The sequence below is a fragment of the Scyliorhinus torazame genome, chromosome 21 (assembly GCF_047496885.1).
Source record: "Scyliorhinus torazame isolate Kashiwa2021f chromosome 21, sScyTor2.1, whole genome shotgun sequence".
NCBI classification, from domain to species: domain Eukaryota; kingdom Metazoa; phylum Chordata; class Chondrichthyes; order Carcharhiniformes; family Scyliorhinidae; genus Scyliorhinus; species Scyliorhinus torazame.
The window spans coordinates 30,482,226-30,504,630 of NC_092727.1; the positions used below are offsets into that span (position 1 = coordinate 30,482,226).

The 22,405-nt window shown below is 46.5% G+C and overlaps 1 protein-coding gene across 1 annotated transcript in view; it reads right to left on the reverse strand.

Moving 5' to 3' along the window:
* Positions 1 to 21,972, reverse strand: part of clmpa (CXADR like membrane protein a) — a 205,849-nt gene extending 183,877 nt beyond the window's left edge. Inside the window, exon 1 of the mRNA XM_072486663.1 lies at positions 21,581 to 21,972. Coding sequence (XP_072342764.1) covers positions 21,581 to 21,617 — 37 coding nt within the window. The 5' untranslated portion in view covers positions 21,618 to 21,972. The remainder of the gene's footprint in view (positions 1 to 21,580) is intronic.
* Positions 21,973 to 22,405: the final 433 nt, after the last annotated feature.

Consider the following 22,405-nt stretch of genomic DNA (forward strand, 5'->3'; position numbering starts at 1 on the left):
GCAATGGGGTTTATTTACCAGATGCTGATCAAACAGGGTATAATGGTGAACTCTGCAAAAGCCCGCGAAACTCTCCGATGACATCACTGCATAATACGTGACATTGCACCAGCCAATGGTGTTACTCTGATATATCACACTTTCCAAGAATCATAGGAACATAGGGCAGATTGACCTACTCCTAAATCCTTCGAGCTTATTCAGCCATTCAATAAGACCCCGGCTGATCTTCATGAGAGATCATGGCAGAACTTTTTTATTAATACAGCTGTTTTTTAAGCCAATCGAAACAGAGGGATCAGTTTCAATGCCATCACTGGGCTGGAATAGAGTGACAGCACTCCGCAAATTGCAACTGACTATCTTTCTGAAACCAATCTGATCAACACCATTTCTAACTGGTCGTCAAATTGGGGTTGCCTGTTTTAGTCAGATGCCTTCCTAAGGTATGCAAAGTCTTAAGAAGTCCCACAACATAAATAGAACCCAGAGGTAATTAACTGCTCTACCTGTTGGTGCTGGGTGAAGACTAGCCAAGGTATCAACGCAGGCCAAGGTACAGTCAGAGCATCAATACTCCCTGAGGTACCCTCAATAAAGACGCTTAGAGTGTAAGCGGTAAAGAAGGCTTTAATAGACTAAGAACTATGCTAGAGCTGAGACATGTGCTAACTGCTGCACAGCCCACAAGGCAGCCCCTTATATTTGGCTCACAGATGGGCAGAGCCAGAGGCGGAGTCCCCAGGGTTCCAAGCCCGGACTTAAAGGGGACATCACCTTACATGATGACAAGGCAGTAACCGTTCATCACATTCACCCCCTGTTTAAAATAGAGTCCGGCGGGGGTGAAGTGCCATCATAGGTCCATCCGTCTCGGTGGCCGGATCGTCCTCATCGACCTCCTCAGTTCGGGCGGAGGTGCGGCGGGCACGGACGTCCCGGTTGAGGGTACATCCGGGAGCACAGCGGTCGGAGCTTCGGTCCGGGTCGGGCAGGGGGACTAGGCAGGGCCGGGGGTAGCGGTGCCGGCGCCGGCGGGGTGTGTAAAGCAGAGCAGATACTGACGCAGTTCATCGCTCATGAACGATGTATCCCGGTCGCTGTGGTATAAGCGGGGAAACCGAACAGAGTGAAGATGTTGTGCAGTGCCTTAATCACGGTGGCTGAGGTCATGTCGGGGCAGGGAATGGCGAATGGGAAACAGGAGAACTCATCGATAACGGTGAGGAAATAGACATAACGATTGGTGGATGGGAGGGGCCCCTTGAAGTCCACGCTCAGTCGCTCAAAGGGACCCGAGGCCTTCACGAGCCGAACCTTGTCTGGCCGGTAGAAGTGCGGTTTGCACTCCGCACAGATCTGGCAGGCCCTGACCATGGCCTTGACCGCTTTGGTTGAGTAAGGTAGGTTGCGGGACTTGATAAAATGGACGAGCCAGGTCACCCCGGGGTGGCAGAGGTCATTGTGGATGGCATGCAGGCGGTTGTCCTGCGCGTTGGTACATGTGCCGCGGGACAGGGCATCTGGGGGCTCGTTGAGCTCCCCTGGACGATACTTGATATTTTTTTTATTTTGCCCCATTGCGTGTTATCAAACATATAGGCGACTGACTGTTGGTCGGTGACAAGGGTGAACCTCCTACCGGCGAGGTGGTGTCTCCAGCGCCGCACAGCCTCCACAATGGCTTGTGCCTCCTTTTCGACTGCCGAGTGTCGAACCTTGGAGGCGGTGAGGGTTCGGGAGAAGAACGCTACTGGTCTGCCTTCCTGATTGAGAGTAGCAGCCAGGGTGATGTCTGATGCATCGCTCTCTACCTGGAAAGGAATGGTTTCGTCCACCGCGTGCATAGCGGCCTTGATGGTGTCGGCCTTGATGCGGTTGAAGGCCAATTGAGCCTCAGCCGAGAGGGGAAAAATGGTGATCTTTATGAGTGGGCGGGCTTTGTCCGCATATTTGGGGACCCACTGGGCGTAATAAGAGAAAAGCCCCAAGCACCGTTTGAGGGCCTTGCGGCTGCGGGGGAGAGGGAGTTCCTTAAGGGGGCGCATGCGGTCGGGGTCGGGACCTAGGACCCCGTCTTCCACGACATAGCCGAGGATGGCCAGCCGGGTGGTGTGGAAAACGCATTTTTCCTCGTTATAGGTCAGGTTAAGGGCTCGGGCGGTCTGGAGGAACTTTTCGAGGTTAGCGTCATGGTCCCCTGCTGGTTATGGCCGCAGATGGTGACATTGCCCAAGTACGGGTATGTAGCCCGCAAACCGTACTGGTCCACCATTTGGTCCATCGCCCTTTGAAAGACAGAGACCCCATTTGTGACACCGAAGGGGACCCTGAGGAGGTGGAAGAGCCGGCTGGCTGCTTCGAAGGCAGTATAGGGGCGGTCTTTTGGTCGGGTGGGGAGCTGGTGGTAGGCGGATTTGAGGTCAACCGTGGAAAAGACTCGGTATTGGGCGATCCGATTTACCATTTCCGAGATGCGAGATGCATCAAGCTGCGTGAATCGGTTTATGGTCTGGCTATAATCCATGACCATCCGTTTCTTCTCCGCGGACTGGACTACCACCACTTGCGCTCCCCAAGGGCTGTTGCTAGCCTCGATGACCCCCTCTCCCAGTAAACGCTGGACCTCTGACTTGATAAAAGTCATATCTTGGGCACTGTAGCACCGGCTCCTGGTGGCGATGGGCTTACAGTCAGGAGAGAGGTTCGCGAATAGCGAGGGGGGTGCGACGTTCAGTGTCGCAAGGCAGCATACCGTGAGGGGGGGCAAGGGTCCGCCAAACTTCAGTGTCAGGCTTCGGTGGCTGCACTGGAAATCCAGTCCGAGCAGCAGGGGGGCACAGAGGTGAGGGAGGATATAAAATTTGAAACGGGTATATTTGGTGCCCTGGATCGAGAGATCCGCAATACAGTACCCCTTGATTTGTACCGAGTGGGACCCAGATGCGAGGGCTATGGTTTGGGATGCGGGATGGGTGCACAGGGAGCAGCGCCTTACTATTTCAGGATGGATAAAGCTCTCTGTGCTCCCGGAGTCGAAGAGGCATGCAGTGTCGCGCCCGTTGACCTGGACCTGCATCATAGAATTCTGCAGGTGGTTTGGCCGAGTTTGGTCGAGGGTGCTCACACCCACTCGCGGGTAGTCCGAGTCCGCAGCCGAGTCGGACTCGTAAAATGGCCGCCGCCGTCGGTCGCACGTGTCGAGTCGAGAACATGGCCACCGACAAGATGGCCGCTCCCATGATTCACACGAGGCTGATGACGCGTCAGAAGGGGGCGTGTCGGGTCGGTGCGCAGCCGCATTGCAAGGCCTGCGGGCCTGAGAGCCTGATTTTCGGGCCGGCTGTTCTTTGTTTTTCTGGCCCCTGGGTCTGGCCAGGCAGACCCTCGCAAAATGCCCTTCTTCCCGCAGTCGCTGCAGATCGCGGAGCGGGCTGGGCAGCGTGGGCGTGGATGCTGGCCCTGTCCGCAGAAGTAGCACGGTATGCGCCCATGGTGAGTGGGTCGCCGCGTGGCGTAGGCCTGTAATACGGCTGAGTCTGAGGAAGTCTGGGGGGGGCTTGCAGAGTTCACGGGGTACGTACCCAAGTTATGTCGGGCCACCTCCAGCGAGGAGGCGAGCGTTAGCGTGTCCTGGAGGTCTTTTGCCCCGTTTTCGAACAGCCGCTGCCGGATGTAGGTCGAGCGGATGCCGGACACAAAAGCGTCTCTGATGTGCAAGTTCATATGGACTTCCCCTGTCACATCCAGATGGTCACAGTCTCTGGCAAGCACGGTGAGTTTCTCGACGAATTCGTCTAGCGATTGCCCCGAGCGCTGCCGGCAGGTAGAGAGCAGATGTCTGGCGTGTACCTCGTTGATGGGTTTGACAAACCGCTTGCGGAGTAACTCGACTGCCTCTTCATAAGTCGTCGTCTTTTCGAGCGTGGCGGAGATTCTGTGACTCACCCGGGCGTGGAGTAGGCTCAGCTTTCGTTGCCCCAGGATGGGAATCTGCTGAGTCCAGGTAGGCCTCGAAGCACCGCAGCCAGTGTTTAAAAATTTTCTTTGCCTCCGGTGTCCGTGCTTCCAGATTGAGCTTCTCTGGTTTAGGCCTGCGTCCATCCTGAATCTAGTTTAGTCTATTAAATTGAGGTACCCTCAATAATGACTCTTAGAGTGTAAATGGTAAAGAAGGTTTTAATAGATTAAGAACTATGCTAGAACTGAGACATGTGCTAACTGCTGCACAGCCCACAAGGCAGCCCCTTATATATGGCTCACAGATGGGCGGAGCCAGAGGCGGAGTCCCCAGGGTTCCAAGCCCGGTCTTAAAGGGGACATCACCTTACATGATGACAAGGCAGTAACCGTTCATCACACTCCCCTTGTCTTCAAAAAGACATTCCAGTCACTGTTAACCAGACTGTTCGTACCACTTTCTCCCCACCCCCCACCCCAAGCTCCACCCCTCCCCCTCCTAATCCACTCTACAATTCCTTCCTTCCCTCCCTTAAAGTCCTGTGCACTGGTTCAATTCCACAGAGGGTCCAACAAATTGAACTACCCATGAGCCCTGCTTCAGTGCTAACCCATTGGATGCAAATGAGGCCTCAAACATCAAAATGGCTCAGGCCATTTACCGGTGACATGGAGCGGAAGATGCAATATCTCCACCCACTGCCTGATGTTTACCAACAATGAACACTGTCTGTTGAATTTCCTTGTTGCCGTTTCAACACTGTTGAATCTTTTCATGACTGTGGATTATCATATCATAGAATTTACAGTGCAGAAGGAGGCCATTCGGCCCATCGAGTCTGCACCGGCTCTTGGAAAGAGCACCCTACCCAAGGTCAACACCGCCACCCTATCCCCATATCCCAGAAACCCCACCCAACACTAAGGGCAATTTTGGACACTCAGAGCAATTTATCATGGCCAATCCACCTAACGTGCACATCTTTGGACTGTGGGAGGAAACCGGAGCACCCGGAGGAAACCCACGCACACACGGGGAGGATGGGCAGACTCCACACAGACAGTGACCCAAGCCAGAATCGAACCTGGGACCCTGGAGCTGTGAAGCAATTGTGCTATCCACAAGGCTACCGTGCTTAACAAGGCACCTTGAATAGCTAAGAAGGTAAATGTACTACGTGAGATTGCACTAAGCAATGTAAACAGGGAATGCCTTTTCTTTACTGAGTTACACATTCTCACTCCAGGATGAACATACTATAAGCATTGTAAAATTTTGAAATTTTGCTGGAGTGTTTATTGTTAATCGTTATCCAGTCATTTTTAAGCAAAGTACACGTATGTGAACACTGCTAGAGGATAAAGTTGAGTTTAACTCTGATGCAGTCACACACACACATGCAGACTACTGATAGTCTCTGTTCATACTAGCAGATGCGTTTATGTTTATACTGGCACATGGGTCCATGTGTGGTTCTACAGTAGATGTCAGAAGCTGCCTTGGTACTGTTGTGTTATGCTGCTTCGGATAACACAGGCTGCTACTTGATGCAGCCTTAACTAAAGGATGCTCCAGACTCTGAAATGAGTTCAACGTGTTTATTGAACTATTAACACAGTTTTCAAATGAGTTTGAATCTCTGCTAATCTTACTGTAGTAACTCAGTCTAACTGTACCAGCTTGCTCTAAACCACGTGCTGGGGTGCGATGCTGCTGATCAACCCTGTCTAACTCTGTAGATGTCTGTCTGTGGAAAGAGGCAAGGTGTGAGTGCCTCATCCCTTTTATAGTGTTCATGTCATACCCCCTTGTGGTGATGCCACCTCTGAGTGTCCTGACTGCCCATTGGTTGTGTCCTATTCTGAGTGTTCATTGGTTGCATGTTTGCATATCATGACAGGTACCTCATGCAACTAGAAGGGATTTGAGGGGAAACTTGATTATGCATAATAGAAATACTGGATTATTACATAATTACCTGACAAAGAATGTTGAGAGGCATCTAATAACATGACACATGGAGCAGCATGGACCTCCTCTGGTGTTATTTCTTCAGATGATTTTTATCTACTATTGCTTGACTTCCCTCTCACTTTCTACATAAATAATAATGTTGCAACATTCCTTTTATGTTTTCTTTTTGTAAACTTCCTTGATTGATTGATCATATGCAAAACATTTCTGGAATGTTAACAAGCATAACCATAATCTCAAAACAGAAACTATTTACATTTAAGGGTCACTAAGTATAGAAATGTGTTTCTCATTAACTAAATCCAGCAGAACAGGAATTATGGTTCCATCTGGTATTTCAGCATTAAATGGCTGATTCACATATGTTTATTCCCTGTATTACTGCAGTTAGGTTGCCTTTGATCACAGGTTTAACTTCGGGTAGCACAGACAATGGAAATCACAAAGCAAACTTTGAAAAATATACTCAGCTTTCTGCAACATTTTAAGAAAGGGTAATGAACTAGTCAAAAGTCACCATTGTCCCAGATGAGGATAAGATGCTTTTCCCCTTTGAGGGGAAGAGCAGAGTGGTGTTGATTTAACCGGAGGATCACCACACCTCAAGCGAGGAGCAATGTTGAGAAGGTGAAGAAGGAGAAGACTCCCCAACCAGCAGAAATAGTTTCATCCTATTTACCCTGTTCCTTCCCCTTCAATCAAATAACAATTTAACCTTCTAAGTTCCAGTAATGCCATCATAGTTTGTGTGTTTTTTTCATAGAATTGAGCACAGTGATTCATCTCAGCAGGCTGGGATTGCTTTTCAGCTCAAGGATGGCACGAGTAATTTATTTTCACCGGCAATTAGGGTAATGATAAAGTCAAACTATTTCAATCTGATACAACCGTATATCATTTGTGAAAAAAGTACAGTGGAAAAGAGTCCAAATATTCCACACATAATTAGCAGCTAGTCTGAGCTTTGAGGCATAGAAATGATAGTATAAACATAGCAGATTTTCAGGAAATTTATTTACAATTTTATTGTATATAAAAAAAACTAGATAATGGTTCAAAATTCTTTACTTCTCTATCTAACAGTTTTAATGAAAAATAATAAATTTTGCTTGTGTGGTCTTCATATCTAACGTTTGTTAGATTTTTGTTCCCACAAAGGTGCATGTGTCAGTGCCAGGGATCAAAACACTTTGAATTGGGAATTCCCAGGTCAGCAATTTCATGGGCCTGAAATAGAATAACCCTCTAATTGGAGTGCCCTCACACTGCAGGTTATACTCCCTGATTCAATGAGGATACTTTTCATGGAATTGATAAAATGAATGCTATTGATTCAGTTGCTTATTTTACATCTTGCCCGGTATTTATTTCCATTGACTTCAACTAAAATGAGAGGAATATGAAGAAAAGAGAGACACTTGCACTTAAATATGGTGCATTGCCATTTCCTGAGGACAGCCTAAAATGGTTCTCAATCGATAAATTACTTTTCGATTGTGGTTGAATGAACATGGGAACTGACTTTGCATTCAATAGGATCCCACCAAGAAACGTGAGGTGAAAGACAAACTAATCCAATATTGGTGAAAGGAATGTTGGCCACAACGTACTTATACACTTTTGATGTCAATGGTTATTCTTTATAACCGCACCTGCAGAAGAAGTTGGTAGGGGGGGAATTTTCATCCTGCATGTCTCAGAGCTATATCAATACTCAACCAGTCCAAAGGACTTTGGAAAGAACACCCATTATTCACAGATTAGTGATATATGTAAGCGGACTTTCCCATTTTATTGGATCGGCATTATTCAGAATTCATAGAATCATAGAATTTACAGTGCAGAAGGAGGCCATTTGGCCCATCGAGTCTGCGTCGGCTCTTTGAAAGAGTACCCTACCCAATCCCACACCTATCCCCATAACCCAGTAACCCGACCCAGCACTAAGGGCAATTTTGGACACTAAGGGCAATTTTTTAGCATGACCAATCCACCTAACCTGCACATCTTTGGACTGTGAGAGGAAACCGGAACACCCGGAGGAAACCCACGCACACACGGGGAGAACATGCAGACTCCGCACAGACAGTAAACCAAGCCGGGAATCGAACCTGGGACCCTGGAGCTGTGAAGCAATTGCGCTAACCACAATGCTACCGTGCTGCTGAAACATTCAAACCAGATTTTCATAGAGACTCTGGCATCAACAGTGGTTTCTGCATCCAAGAGCATATGGGTTTAACACGGGATAAATACTCAAGGAGGAGTTGGGAAAGAGTTATTTAGTCATTGTGTTTAGAATGTTAAAATGACTGGGCAACTCCATAGTCCTATTACAAGGGATAAGTTATACGCTGCAGGGTATGGATTAGTGTCTTCCATAACTGAAAGTTATTCAAGCAGAATCACTTTGGGTTTCGTCTTTCATCCTTGAGACATCTTTGGAAACCACATCTGCTGACTCAGCAGAAATTACAGCTGTGGATTGTTAAGAAGAATGCAATTTTACATGTGGCATACTGTCCCAGGATAGCCCACATTTCACATATCCTGTTTTTGTCATTTTTGTTTCCAAGTACACAGTGTACTAAATTAAAAAAGCCAACTAGGCTGGTTTGTGGTGAAGTACATCAAGGGCACTTTATGGCTTATTGTCCACTGAGTCAGCCAATGGTGTTAGCTGTGACAAATAAATACCGTCAAACTCTAGCCTCAATTATGGATTTACATGTTTGGAGCTATGCCAAACGGCGAGGCAACTAACCTGACTGCTGGTGTGCTGGTAGCACACTGACCACCAGCTATGGAGTGATCTCACAAAATAGATCATGTTCAGGATCTGATAAACTTGTGAATTGAAGAGGGAAGTAGGGATTATCTGAATGAAAAATAATTATTTTTATTTTGGTCTTGAAGTTTGGGAACTGTTGGCACAGCCAGCATTTATTGCTCTGGCAATGGCGTGACTATATCGCCGTTCCCTTTCTGTCCCGGATTCCAAAACCATCCCTAACAGCATAGTGGGTGTATCAACACCACATGGACTGCAGTGATTCAAGGAAGCAGTTCACCACCACCTTCTCAAGGGAAATTAGGGATGAGCAATAAACGCTGACCTAGCCAGCCACACCCACATCCCACAAATGAGTAAAAGAAAAAAATAAGGTGCTGTAAAGTAAGTGCATAAAACAGGAAGATAACTCACTGGAGATAGAGAATACAACAGATGCAGTCTGAACGCTTTGGGTTACACAAAACTGGGAATAATAATGAACTCCTCAAACACAGCTAATCAAAAAAATCTGTCTGACTTAGTTGAAAGGACCACAGCCAGATGTGTAGAATATCAAAGGAAGATTTATTTACTCAAGAAAGAAATGACATATAATCCATGAAACAGCTGACTGCCAGACATTAACTCAGCAAGTCAAAGGCAAAGTATATCATTTTAGAAAATCTACTGATTAATGTTTCTTTGTTTTCCAGTGTATGAGTTCTTCCATGTTTTGCCATGGCACCTTTTAGCTTAAATGTAGCTTAAATGTAAGCAAGTCAGGACAAACGCCCCCAAATTACCTTTCTGTCTGTATAATTACAATATAATTTTCAGATCTCTAAATGATTCACTTACCTCCAGTGGAAACAAAAATTCACTGAACTAAGCAAAGATGAGAGTAAGGAGCATGTAAGTCAATTTCTGTCTAGCCTCTTGCTTTGATCTCTCTCTCGCTCTTTTTCTCTTTCACAAACGTTTACAACTCCTCGTGATCGCCTGATATATGTCAGGCTCAGGACTTTATTTATTTTTTTAAATAATTTTTATTAAAGGTTTCATAAAATATCAATAACAAAATGAGAAAGAAAAAAGAACCCAACAGGGTTAAGTACAAAACACAATCTAAAAAAGCAACCCCCCAAACCCCTCCCCCCCCGTACCTAAATAATAAATTAACATTAACACCCCGACTTAAGACAACAGGTGTATACACCCCCTCAGACCCTTCCAGTGTAAGTAACATAAACAAAAATAAAGTAACCCCCCCCCACCCCACCCCCCGAGCTGCTGCTGCCATTGACCAATGTCTATTGTTCTGCCAGAAAGTCTAAGAACGGTTGCTACCGCCTAAAGAACCCTTGTACCGACCCTCTCAAGGTGAATTTCACCCTCTCCAATTGAATGAACCCTGCCATATCGCTGATCCAGGATTCCACGCTTGGGGGCCTCGTATCTTTCCACTGAAGGAGAACCCTTCGCCGGGCTACCAGGGACGCAAAGGCCAGAATTCCGGCCTCTTTCGCCTCCTGCACTCCCGGCTCCTCTGCCACCCCAAATATTGCGAGCCCCCAGCCCGGTTTGACCCTGGATCCTACCACCCTCGACACCGTCCTCGCTACGCCCTTCCAAAATTCCTCCAGCGCTGGGCATGCCCAGAACATATGGGTGTGATTTGCTGGGCTCCCTGAGCACCTAACACACCTGTCCTCACCCCCAACGAACCTGCTCATCCTTGTCCGGGTCATGTGTGCCCTGTGCAGCACCTTAAACTGTATGAGGCTGAGGCTCAGGACTTTATAAATAACATAATTATTAATTCCAGATTAGAGAGAATACATCCTTTATTGAATAAACTTCATCTTGTCAGCTAATAATCAGCATGGAAGCCTTATTTGTACAAACACCCTGCATTTGGTACTTCCAGAGCCCTATCGAATCACTAAATCGCTGTTGAGGTGAATCAACTGATTGATAGGGTTGAAAGCCTTGCTGACTGACAAAGTATAGAAACTGCTAGATGAGAAAAAAATTAGGAGAGTTGCCCTGTTTGGCACTCAAGGTTATCTAGCTCATATGACACCAGATAGTAAAGCAAACCATCAGAAAATTCTGGAGAAGGAAGTGGATTTAACGCATGTTGTCATTATGGTATAACCCAGCTGCAAGTGTCCTTACGAATGACATAGATGTGCAGCTAGGTCTGTGCTCAGTTAGAGTCCTGTAGGTATGTCAGAGACTGTGGTATGATTGGCAGTATAAAGACAGGTACAGGCGATTCACTATCTCCTGATTTTCCTGGTATTCCTCCTTTCATTCTGTATAATTTCTCTTTCATTCTGTAACCCTTGAACCATGAATACCACCAACAGACTTTGAAAATTAACTCCCATCACTGATTTGAACTTTGCTAGGTGCTGGGGACAAATGTTCAATTCGATGCATTGAAGCTCTGAGATTCTGTGAAAGTTTGCATTTTAAAAGCTTGTGGCCAACCAGGCACTTTTGCTCATTCATCAATTCCAGAATTCTGAGCCAATCCCAATGTATATGAAGGATGGGTCTGCAGCACACATTTGGCCTGGAATCAATAATATCTGGTTGTTATGCTGCTGGATAAATGGATGGGTAACCAACTGCCTGCTCACAATTTTTTTGAATGAGCCATAAGAACCACACATACCGTTTAATATTCTTTTCAAAATACTAGTGAAATATTACCTTAGCTACAGGCATGTTAATTGATGCTTTTTTGACTATTTCCACTCAGAGGGGACCACTAGGGAAGGACGTACGGCATGGCCCATGTTAGTCATTTTGACCTAGATTGTCTGCTTGGGTCTGCATATTCTCCACGTGTCTGCGTGGGTTTCCTCCGGGTGCTCCGGTTTCCTCCCACAAGTCCCAAAAGATGTGCTTGTGAGGTGAATTGGACACTCTGAATTCTCCTCAGTGTACCCGAACAGGCGCCGCAAAGTGGCGACTAGGGGATTTTCACAGTGACATAATTTCAGTGTTAATGTAAGCCTACTTGTGACACTAATAAAGATAATTATTATTAAGATATCGACGCGGCTCACTGAGCCATTAGATACACACACAGTGCTGATAGCGAGGGAGTTCCAAGATTTTGTGAAGGATTGAAGGATTGGTGATATATTTCCAAGTCAGGATGGTGTGGAGTGGAACCTCCATGCGTCTGCTGCCCTTGTCCTTCCAGATGGTAATGGTCATGGGTTTGGATGGTGCTAAGGAACGTTGGGGAGTTCCTGCAGTGTATTGTTGGAGCTGTACTCAACCAACGAAAATTCCATCACAATCCTGCCTTGTGCCTTGCAGATAGTGGATACGGTTTGTGGACTCAGGAGGTGAGTTACTCACCTCAGGATTCCCTGCCTATGACCTGTTCTTGTTGCCACAGTATTTATATGACTCGTCTGGTTTAGTTTCTAATCAAAGCACGGTAGCCTTGTGGATAGCACAATTGCTTCACAGCTCCAGGGTCCCAGGTTCGATTCCGACTTGGGTCACTGTCTGTGCGGAGTCTGCACGTCCTCCCCGTGTGTGCGTGGGTTTCCTCCGGGTGCTCCGGTTTCCTCCCACAGTCCAAAGATGTGCAGGTTAGGTGGATTGGCCGTGATAAATTGCCCTTAGTGTTGGGTGGGGTTATGGGGTTACTGGGTTATGGGATTACTGGGTTATGGGGATAGGGTGGCGGTGTTGACCTTGGGTAGGGTGCTCTTTCCAAGAGCTGGTGCAGACTCGATGGGCCGAATGGCCTCCTTCTGCTCTGTAAATTCTATGAAAATGGTAACCCCAGGATGTTAACAGTGCTTCTAAAGTAACAAAATTCAAAGGAGTAGTACTCCCTAATTTTTCATAATTTAACTTATTTTGCACTGGGACCCATATTCTGCCATACAAAAATGTATAACATTTTTATGCCTGTAATCAACCAGATCATGCCTGTAACATCCAAGTTTGGGCTAATAAGTGACAAGTAACATGTGCACCACACAAGCGCCACTCAAAAACTATTTCCAATAAGAGGGAATCGAAACATCGCCCCATGACATTCAATGACATTACCATGGCAAACTCCCTCAGCATCAATCTTTCTGAGGATCTTAAATTTAAAATTTTTTAATTTTAATTTTAAATTCTGTAAATTCTATGATTCTATGATCACCATTTACCTACAACTCAACTTCCGCAAACACAGAAATGTCCAGGTTATTTCTCAGATTTATTATGTGGTACATGACTCATCTTTTTATTCCCCTGAAGGTTTTCCACCATGTACAAGGCACAAGGCAGGAATGTGATGGAATATCACACATGCCCGATGAGTGTAGCTGCAAACAAAAAACTCAAGAACCCTGATCTAGGACAAAGTCATCCACTTGATCTGCGCTGGGACACAGGTAATGTGTACTCTCCACAAGATGCATTGGAACAACTTGCAACAGTACTTTAAAAACCACAAACACCACAACATAGCAGGGCACCCATGCGCAAACCTCCAGATTTCCACACCATCCTGACTAGGGTGTATATCACGATACATTCATCATCGCTGGGTCCAAATCCAGGAGCTCCTTCTCTAACAGCACAGTGAGATTACCTTCAACACGGGGACTATAGTTGTTCAAGAAGTCCCACCACCACCACGTTCCAAACAGCAACTGATTATGGGCAAAATATGCCGGTTTAATAGCACAGATTTCCCAAGAATGCATGAAAGGAAATTGAACTGTATGCAGGATAAAACTCCTGCTGGCCTTTGAGAGCCACCATTTCATGGGTGGACTGATTTAATGAAACACAACTGCATGATCTCAGATGCTGACATCCTCACCTCATTTCCTGCCCATCCACCACACAATGACTAATGTTATAGGATCACATTCACATCTGTCACACTGGGGGGTCTACAGACCAACTGGAGTAAGAAGGATCAAGTGGGTTAGTTAGCTGACTCTCTAATTATTTTAATATAACAGAGGAACTATCCTTTATTAGCACTTTTGCTTCTTCAACACTTCAGAGCAGAAAACAACGCTTTATCATTTCAACATTGTTCTGCTTAATGTACATATGTGACCAAAGTATAGGCAATAGATTAGAAACATGAATATTTTCTCAGATACCTTTTTATTAATTTGTGGGTATCACTGGCAAGGCAAACACCTATTGCCAATCCCTAATTGCCCTCAAGAAGGTGATGGTGAGCCACCTTCTTACACCGCTGAAGTCCATATGGTGTAGGTGTACACATTGTGCTGTTAGGGAGGGATTTCCAGGATTTTTACCCAGTGACAGTGAAGGAATGATGATACAGTTCCAAATCAGGATGGTGTGAGTTGGAGTGCAATGTGGTGGAGTTCCCATACACTTACTGTCCATGTTCTTCCAGGTCATGGAGGTCACAGGTTTAGAAGGTGCTATGGAATTGTTGTTGCAGTGTATCTTGTAGATAACACACAGTTCAGTCACAGTGAATCTGTGGCAGAGGGAGTGAATGCTTTAAATGGCGGATCACGTGATTTTATCCTGGGAGGAGCTCAGTTTCTTGAATGCTATTGGAGCTGCATTCATGCAGGCAAGTGGAGAGTATTCCATTGTAATCCTGACTTGTGCCTTATTGATGGTGGACAGGACTTCCGGGTGTGGCGATGACCAGCTGAGTCGCACGTTTCGGCAGCTCCCTGTGAAACGGACTTTTGGGCTCTTGATAGGAGCCCCAACGGCAATTTTGACGGCTAAAAACACTGTGCGGTAAACCAGAAGGGAATCCCCCCTGGATACGGATGGAAAAAGGAGAAGAGAGTGGCCGGATTGCAGTGGTTTTATGTACTAATCCTGCGATGTGGTAACTTTTCTCTCTCCCACAGGTGGTGATGGGGGGAGGAGGGGAGGTGGAGGAGATGGGGTGTTGGCCATTGGGGGCGGGGCCAAGGGAGAAGCGCGGGCTTGGTTCCCGCGCTATGATAATCATGGCGGGAATAGAGAAGCAGGAAGGAGGGGGCGTCGCACGGTGCGAGCCGAGGTCACGGGGGGAAGCCGAGGTCAGCCAGAGTTTGCTGACTTCTGGGAGCAACATGGGGGGAGTAATTACGCTAGCGGGGGATCTAGCGGGGGGGGTGGGAGGGGGGAATTACTGGGTTGCTGCTGTTGGGGAGAGGGGGGAGCTGGTATGGGAGAGGATGGGCGGGGGGGGCACCGCCTGGGGGAGATACAGCTGCGTGGGAACCGGGTGAGGAGCTGGAAAAAGGTGATGGCTAATCGACAAGGGGGGGGGGGGTAGGAAGCCCCCCAACTCGGCTGACCACGTGGAACGTGAGAGGGCTGAACGGGCCGATAAAGAGGGCACGGGTACTCGCACACCTTAAGAAACTTAAGGCAGATGTGGTTATGTTACAGGAAACGCACCTGAAACTGATAGACCAGGTTAGGCTACGCAAAGGATGGGTGGGGCAGGTGTTCCATTCGGGGCTAGATGCGAAAAACAGGGGGGTGGCTATATTAGTGGGGAAGCGGGTAATGTTCGAGGCAAAGACTATAGTGGCGGATAACGGGGGCAGATACGTGATGGTGAGTGGCAAACTACAGGGGGAGACGGTGGTTTTGGTAAACGTATATGCCCCGAACTGGGATGATGCCAATTTTATGAGGCGGATGCTAGGACGCATTCCGGACCTAGAGATGGGAAAGCTGATAATGGGGGGAGATTTTAATACGGTGTTGGAACCAGGGCTGGATATGTCGAAGTCCAGGACTGGAAGGAGGCCGGCAGCAGCCAAGGTACTTAAAGATTTTATGGAGCAGATGGGAGGTGTAGACCCGTGGAGATTTAGCAGACCTAGGAGTAAGGAGTTCTCGTTTTTCTCCTATGTCCATAAAGTCTACTCGCGAATAGACTTTTTTGTGCTGGGTAGGGCATTGATCCCGAAGGTGAGGGGAACGGAGTATACGGCTATAGCCATTTCGGATCACGCTCCACACTGGGTGGACTTGGAGATAGGGGAGGAAACAGGAGGGCGCCCACCCTGGAGAATGGACATGGGACTAATGGCAGATGAGGGGGTGTGTCTAAGGGTGAGGGGGTGCATTGAAAAGAACTTGGAACTCAATGATAATGGGGAGGTCCAGGTGGGAGTTGTCTGGGAGGCGTTGAAGGCGGTGGTTAGAGGGGAGCTGATATCAATAAGGGCACATAAAGGGAAGCAGGAGAGTAAGGAACGGGAGCGGTTGCTGCAAGAACTTTTGAGGGTGGACAGACAATATGCGGAAGCACCGGAGGAGGGACTGTACAGGGAAAGGCAAAGGCTACATGTAGAATTTGACTTGCTGACTACAGGCACTGCAGAGGCACAATGGAGGAAGGCACAGGGTGTACAGTACGAATATGGGGAGAAGGCGAGCAGGTTGCTGGCACACCAATTGAGGAAAAGGGGAGCAGCGAGGGAAATAGGGGGAGTGAGGGATGAGGAAGGAGAGATGGAGCGGGGAGCGGAGAGAGTGAATGGAGTGTTCAAGACATTTTATAAAAAATTATATGATGCTCAACCCCCGGATGGGAGGGAGAGAATGATGGGCTTCTTGGATCGGCTGGAATTTCCCAAGGTGGAGGAGCAGGAAAGAGTGGGACTGGGAGCACAGATCGAGGTAGAAGAAGTGGTGAAAGGAATTAGGAGCATGCAGGCGGGAAAGGCCCCGGGACCGGATGGATTCCCAGTCGAATTCTATAGAAAATATGTGGACTTGCTCGCCCCGGTACTGACGAGGACCTTTAATGAGGCAAAGGAAAGGGGACAACTGCCCCCGACTATGTCTGAAGCAACGATATCGCTTCTCTTAAAGAAGGAAAAGGACCCGCTACAATGCGGGTCCTATAGACCTATTTCCCTCCTAAATGTAGATGTCAAGGTCCTGGCCAAGGTAATGGCAATGAGAATAGAGGAATGTGTCCCGGGGGTGGTCCACGAGGACCAAACTGGGTTTGTGAAGGGGAGACAGCTGAACACGAATATACGGAGGTTGTTAGGGGTAATGATGATGGCCCCACCAGAGGGAGAAACGGAGATAGTAGTGGCGATGGATGCCGAGAAAGCATTTGATAGAGTGGAGTGGGATTATTTGTGGGAGGTGTTGAGGAGATTTGGTTTTGGAGAGGGGTATGTTAGATGGGTGCAGCTGTTGTATAGGGCCCCAGTGGCGAGCGTGGTCACGAATGGACGGGGATCTGCATATTTTCGGCTCCATAGAGGGACAAGGCAGGGATGCCCTCTGTCCCCATTATTGTTTGCACTGGCGATTGAGCCCCTGGCGATAGCGTTGAGGGATACTTGGGGAGTTTGGGGATTTTTCAGGGTATAAATTGAACATGGGGAAAAGTGAGTTGTTTGTGGTGCATCCAGGGGAGCAGAGTAGAGAAATAGAGGACCTACCGTTGAGGAAGGTAACAAGGGACTTTCGTTACCTGGGGATCCAGATAGCTAAGAATTGGGGCACATTGCATAGGTTAAATTTAACACGGTTGGTGGAACAGATGGAGGAGGATTTCAAGAGATGGGATATGGTATCCCTGTCAATGGCAGGGAGGGTGCAGGCGGTTAAGATGGTGGTCCTCCCGAGATTCCTCTTTGTGTTTCAGTGCCTCCCGGTGGTGATCACGAAGGCTTTTTTTAAAAGGATTGAAAAGAGCATCATGGGTTTTGTGTGGGCCGGGAAGACCCCGAGAGTGAGGAAGGGATTCTTACAGCGTAGCAGGGAGAGGGGGGGGCTGGCACTACCGAGCCTAAGTGAGTATTATTGGGCCGCTAATATTTCAATGGTGAGTAAGTGGACGGGAGAGGAGGAGGGAGCGGCGTGGAAGAGATTAGAGAGGGCGTCCTGTAGGGGGACTAGCCTACAGGCTATGGTGACAGCCCCATTGCCGTTCTCACCGAGGAACTACACCACAAGCCCGGTGGTGGTGGCTACACTGAAGATTTGGGGACAGTGGAGACGGCATAGGGGAAAGACTGGAGCCTTGGGGGGGTCCCCGATAAGAAACAACCATAGGTTTGCCCCGGGGGGAATGGATGGGGGATATGGAATGTGGCAAAGAGCAGGAATAACGCAACTGAAAGATCTGTTTATGGATGGGAAGTTCGCGAGTCTGGGAGCGCTGACCGAGAAATATGGGTTGCCCCAAGGGAATGCATTCAGGTATATGCAACTGAGGGCTTTTGCGAGGCAACAGGTGAGGGAATTCCCGCAGCTCCCGACACAAGAGGTGCAGGACAGAGTGATCTCAAAGACATGGGTGGGGGATGGTAAGGTGTCATATATATAGGAAAATGAGGGACGAAGGGGAGACTATGGTAGATGAACTAAAAGGGAAATGGGAAGAAGAGCTGGGGGAGGAGATCGAGGAGGGGCTGTGGGCAGATACCCTAAGCAGGGTAAACTCGTCGTCCTCGTGTGCCAGGCTAAGCCTGATTCTGTTTAAGGTATTACACAGGGCACATATGACTGGAGCACGGCTCAGTAAATTTTTGGGGATGGAGGATAGGTGTGCGAGGTGCTCGAGAAGCCCAGCGAATCATACCCATATGTTTTGGTCATGCCCGGCACTACAGGGGTTTTGGATGACGGTGACAAAGGTGCTTTCAAAAGTAGTAGGAGTCCGGGTCGAACCAAGCTGGGGGTTGGCTATATTTGGGGTTGCACAAGAGCCGGGAGTGCAGGAGGCGAGAGACGCCGATGTTTTGGCCTTTGCGTCTCTAGGTGGGGTGGGGTTACTGGGTGACGGAGAAAGGGTGGAGGCGAGGGTGGAGGCGTGGGCTTAAGTAGGGTGCTCTTTCCAAGGGCCGGTGCAGACTAGATAGGCCAAATAGCCTCCTTCTGCACTGTAAATTCTATGAGTCTCTGTATGCAGTGAATGGACTGCTTCAGTATTTGAAGAGTTGTAAATGGTACTTAACATTTCGCAATCATCAGTGATCATCCCCACTCTGATCTTATGATTGAGGAAAGGTCATTGATGAAGCAGTTGATGATTGGTGGGACTAAGATATTATCCTGATATGCGAGGCTGAGGTGCTTGGCCTCCAATAACTACAACCACCTTCCTTTGTGCTAGAAATAGCTCCAACAGTGGAGAGTTTCCCACTTATTCCCCATGACTTAAATTTTGCTTGAGCACTTTGCTTTTTTATAAAAATAATTTTAGAGTAGCAAATCTTTTTTTTTCCAATTAAGGGGCAATTTAGCATGGTCAATCCATCTGCTTTGCACATCTTTGGGTTGTTTTTTATCAATAAATTTTGAGTATCCAATTCTTTCTTTCCCAATTAAGGGGTAATTTAGCATGGCCAATTCACCTACCCTGCGCATCTTTCTGGGTTGTGGGAGTGAGACCCACGCAGACTTGGGGAGAATGTGCAAACTCCACACGGTCAGTGACCCAGGGCCGGTATCGAACCTGTGTCCTCAGCGCCATGAGGCAGCAGTGTTAACCACTGTGCCACCTTGCCGCCCCTTGTTGAGCTCCTTGGTGCCACATTCGGTCAAATGTTGTCTTGATATCAAGGACAAACATGCATTTTAGCAAATTTGGGAAAGAATTTAGTTCAAGTAACTAAAATACATTCCAATAATTGCTTGATCAAAGACTTTTATGTGAAAGCAACATGAATACTATATTCCAGAATGGATCTTATGTGACAGACTAAAATTGAACTTTTATTTGGTCCAAATAAAACCAAAGCGATGGTTCATTTGAGAGATAAAAGTAAACATTGATCACTCCCTAATATATTTTGTTTGAATGTAAACTGCAGCACTTTTACAAAAGCACTAACAATGTAGGGCCATGCCTAAGATAGTCCTTCACTCAGTTTGTGTTTAATGCATCAAAATCATTGATTTCAAAACTTTGTCCAACTTTCCAATTCCCTCTGTAGCCTCACAAATCCCATTTCTCCAGATCCCCTTTAGTCCTTTGACTCAGCTCTCCTCCTCTTCGGCTAACTCTGACCTGTTATGGGTTTCCGTTAGCACTTTAGAGTTCTCTCCCTGAAGCCCTCCACCTTGCTGGATCTCCCCTCGTCTTCAGAGCCCATATCAAAACCTATCTCTGCAAACATATCTTTCATAACTCTTCCAATTACTGCTTTGCGACTGTTCTCATCTGATCCTTCTTCCCACCCACTCATCAACCCTCCCAATCCTTCGGGTTATTTTGACATGTTCAAGGTGAAATTGAAGTCTGGGTTGTTGTTGATGTTGAGATAACAGTGTAAGGGAATGCTGTTTTATTGATTTAACATTAGTGCAAATTCTATAGTTTGTAGAGGCACATTTTTAGAGAATATTTTATTGAGGCATTTATAATTTTATCATTTTAACATTTTAAACAACAATAAAGAGATCCAATATATGCAAAAAATCTCAATAACATATCCAGCTCCCCCAGCTCTAAACCCTAACTACCCATACATTAAATTCCCTCCCCTTATTCCTCACTTCCATGCCTCCACCCCCCCCTCCCCTTCCTGCTGATGGTCAATTCTCCTTGAAGAAGTCGATGAACGGATGCCACCTCCGAGCAAACCACTGTAATGAACTCCTTAAGGCAAACTTAATTTTCTCTAGCCTAAGAAACCCTGCCATGTCACTGACCCAAACCGGTAGAGGCACTTAAGCAATGCTTCAAAAGCACAGAAGAGTAAATGCCAACAAAATAAATCTTTAAAAATGATAAAAACAACAAATTAGAACCACAGAAGCAGAGTGCAGTGAGTTTTTAATTATGCCTTGGAAATATCCATAATATGCAAAGCACACCGAAAAAGAAAAAGAAAACTTATTCACAGTTTTTTGCAATACTAGTTGACTTAGAGTTGATACAGAGGAAATAACGTGATCCATTAAAAGCAAATTTATCCCTTTTTAAGACAACTTGGCATTCTGGTATTAACACAAAGCAAACTTGTTTAGCTTCAAGCAACTGTGCTTTGAATGAGTCTTTCAAAAACAACAAGTTGATCCTGACGTGGTTGACATGCTTTCAAGTCCCTTGGTCTCATAGGATGGTGTAGGGACAGCATGCAGGGTCAGGACAGCTCACAGTGCTGCAAACCATCTCTCAAGTGGCTCACACCCAAGTGCCACAGACTCACGCGCCAGGTCAAGGACTTGGTCTCGGTCCAGTTGCCTCATGACTGCAAAGGCCCTGAGGCCACACAAAGAGGCAGACCATCAAATACTCAGTGATGAACAGTCACTCACAGAACAGTCAAGCAATATTAATCTTTCCTTCAACGTTCAACTGTTTTCTTTTCAAATAAACTTTATCCTCCTCACATTCATTAACCCAGTCTGCCTTTTTTTTACTTTGGTCTGGAAACTGTTAATCTAACAGCCCACATCTGTTTCCAATATGGGTCGAGTTACATCTTTTGGAAACAAGGCTGCTTTTTACTTAGTCAATTGCCTGAAAAAAGTTTTAAACTAAGCTAAAAAAGACTGAGACAATTATATACACAATAGCATCATCTAATTAATGTATATATGGCACATTGTCAAGAGTACAATATACGGATTTGTTAATCTTAAAAAGATACTACGAAGAACTTCAGTAAATTGTAAAAAAAATAAAATCCTAAAAGAAACATATTTCACAAAGTAACACAAGCATTCTCTGAATATAAGAAATTGCATGTAGGTCTCCAAGTCTTTAGCATAAAGTATAAAGTAACCATTAGACTCCAAAAACTAAACACAGGAACGATCCCAAGAGTTTTATACCAACTTTTGCACATCAGACTTCTCATTTGGATTCAAGAGGCTGAAAAAAACCAATACTACTCCGAAGCACTTACCGAACAACAGCACAAAAGTGAGAGAGGACAAAATCATGGTGGCTTTAAAAAATCGACACTTAATCCAGAGCTTGATGAGAAACTTTCGTGCTGCTTTTCTCCACGCCTCCTGATGTTGTGGGACTGGAATGCTGGGACAGACCTGAACACACTAAAACATCAGGAGCAGAAATGCCACTGAGGGATATTTACATCTTTCCAAAGCACAACAGTGCAACGTGCTCCTTGTCAACCCACGAGTTTATTCCAATTGCCCAGATGTAAAAGTGCAGTGTGCTGGAATCGCTTTTCCAGGGATCTGATGGGACAGATCCGTTACTTTGGGGGCTGATTGATTGGTTTCAGGGGAGTGAATGGAGAGGGCAGTGACTGCCCGGGCTGACATTACACGCATTTTCCCATCTGAAAGCTGCAGAGAGCGAGTCCCACCACAAGTCTGCAATATTAAAAAAAAGTATAGGGTGTTTCTATTTTTCTCTCTGCCTCAGCTAGCACCACCAGCGAATGATTGCTGGCTGTGAGTGGCTCTGTTGGTCCGATGCTAACTCCAAAGTTCTAAACAAGGATTTTATCTGGACACTTGAAGCAAACTGATTTCTAAACGAAAACTTATACGGTCAAAGTTAGACTTTAAATCTAAAAGTAAATCACATTCGTTTCTACAAACTAACAGAGTTTTAGTTATAAAGGTTTTGTCTTTGCTGCTCATCGACAATCTGATTATGTTCAGTGTCTGTAAATAATTATCCGCCCAGTGTTTTCCATTTGTGTCATTAGAATATCAGCGACGGAGATATTTCCTGCATTGAGCTATTTATCATCGTG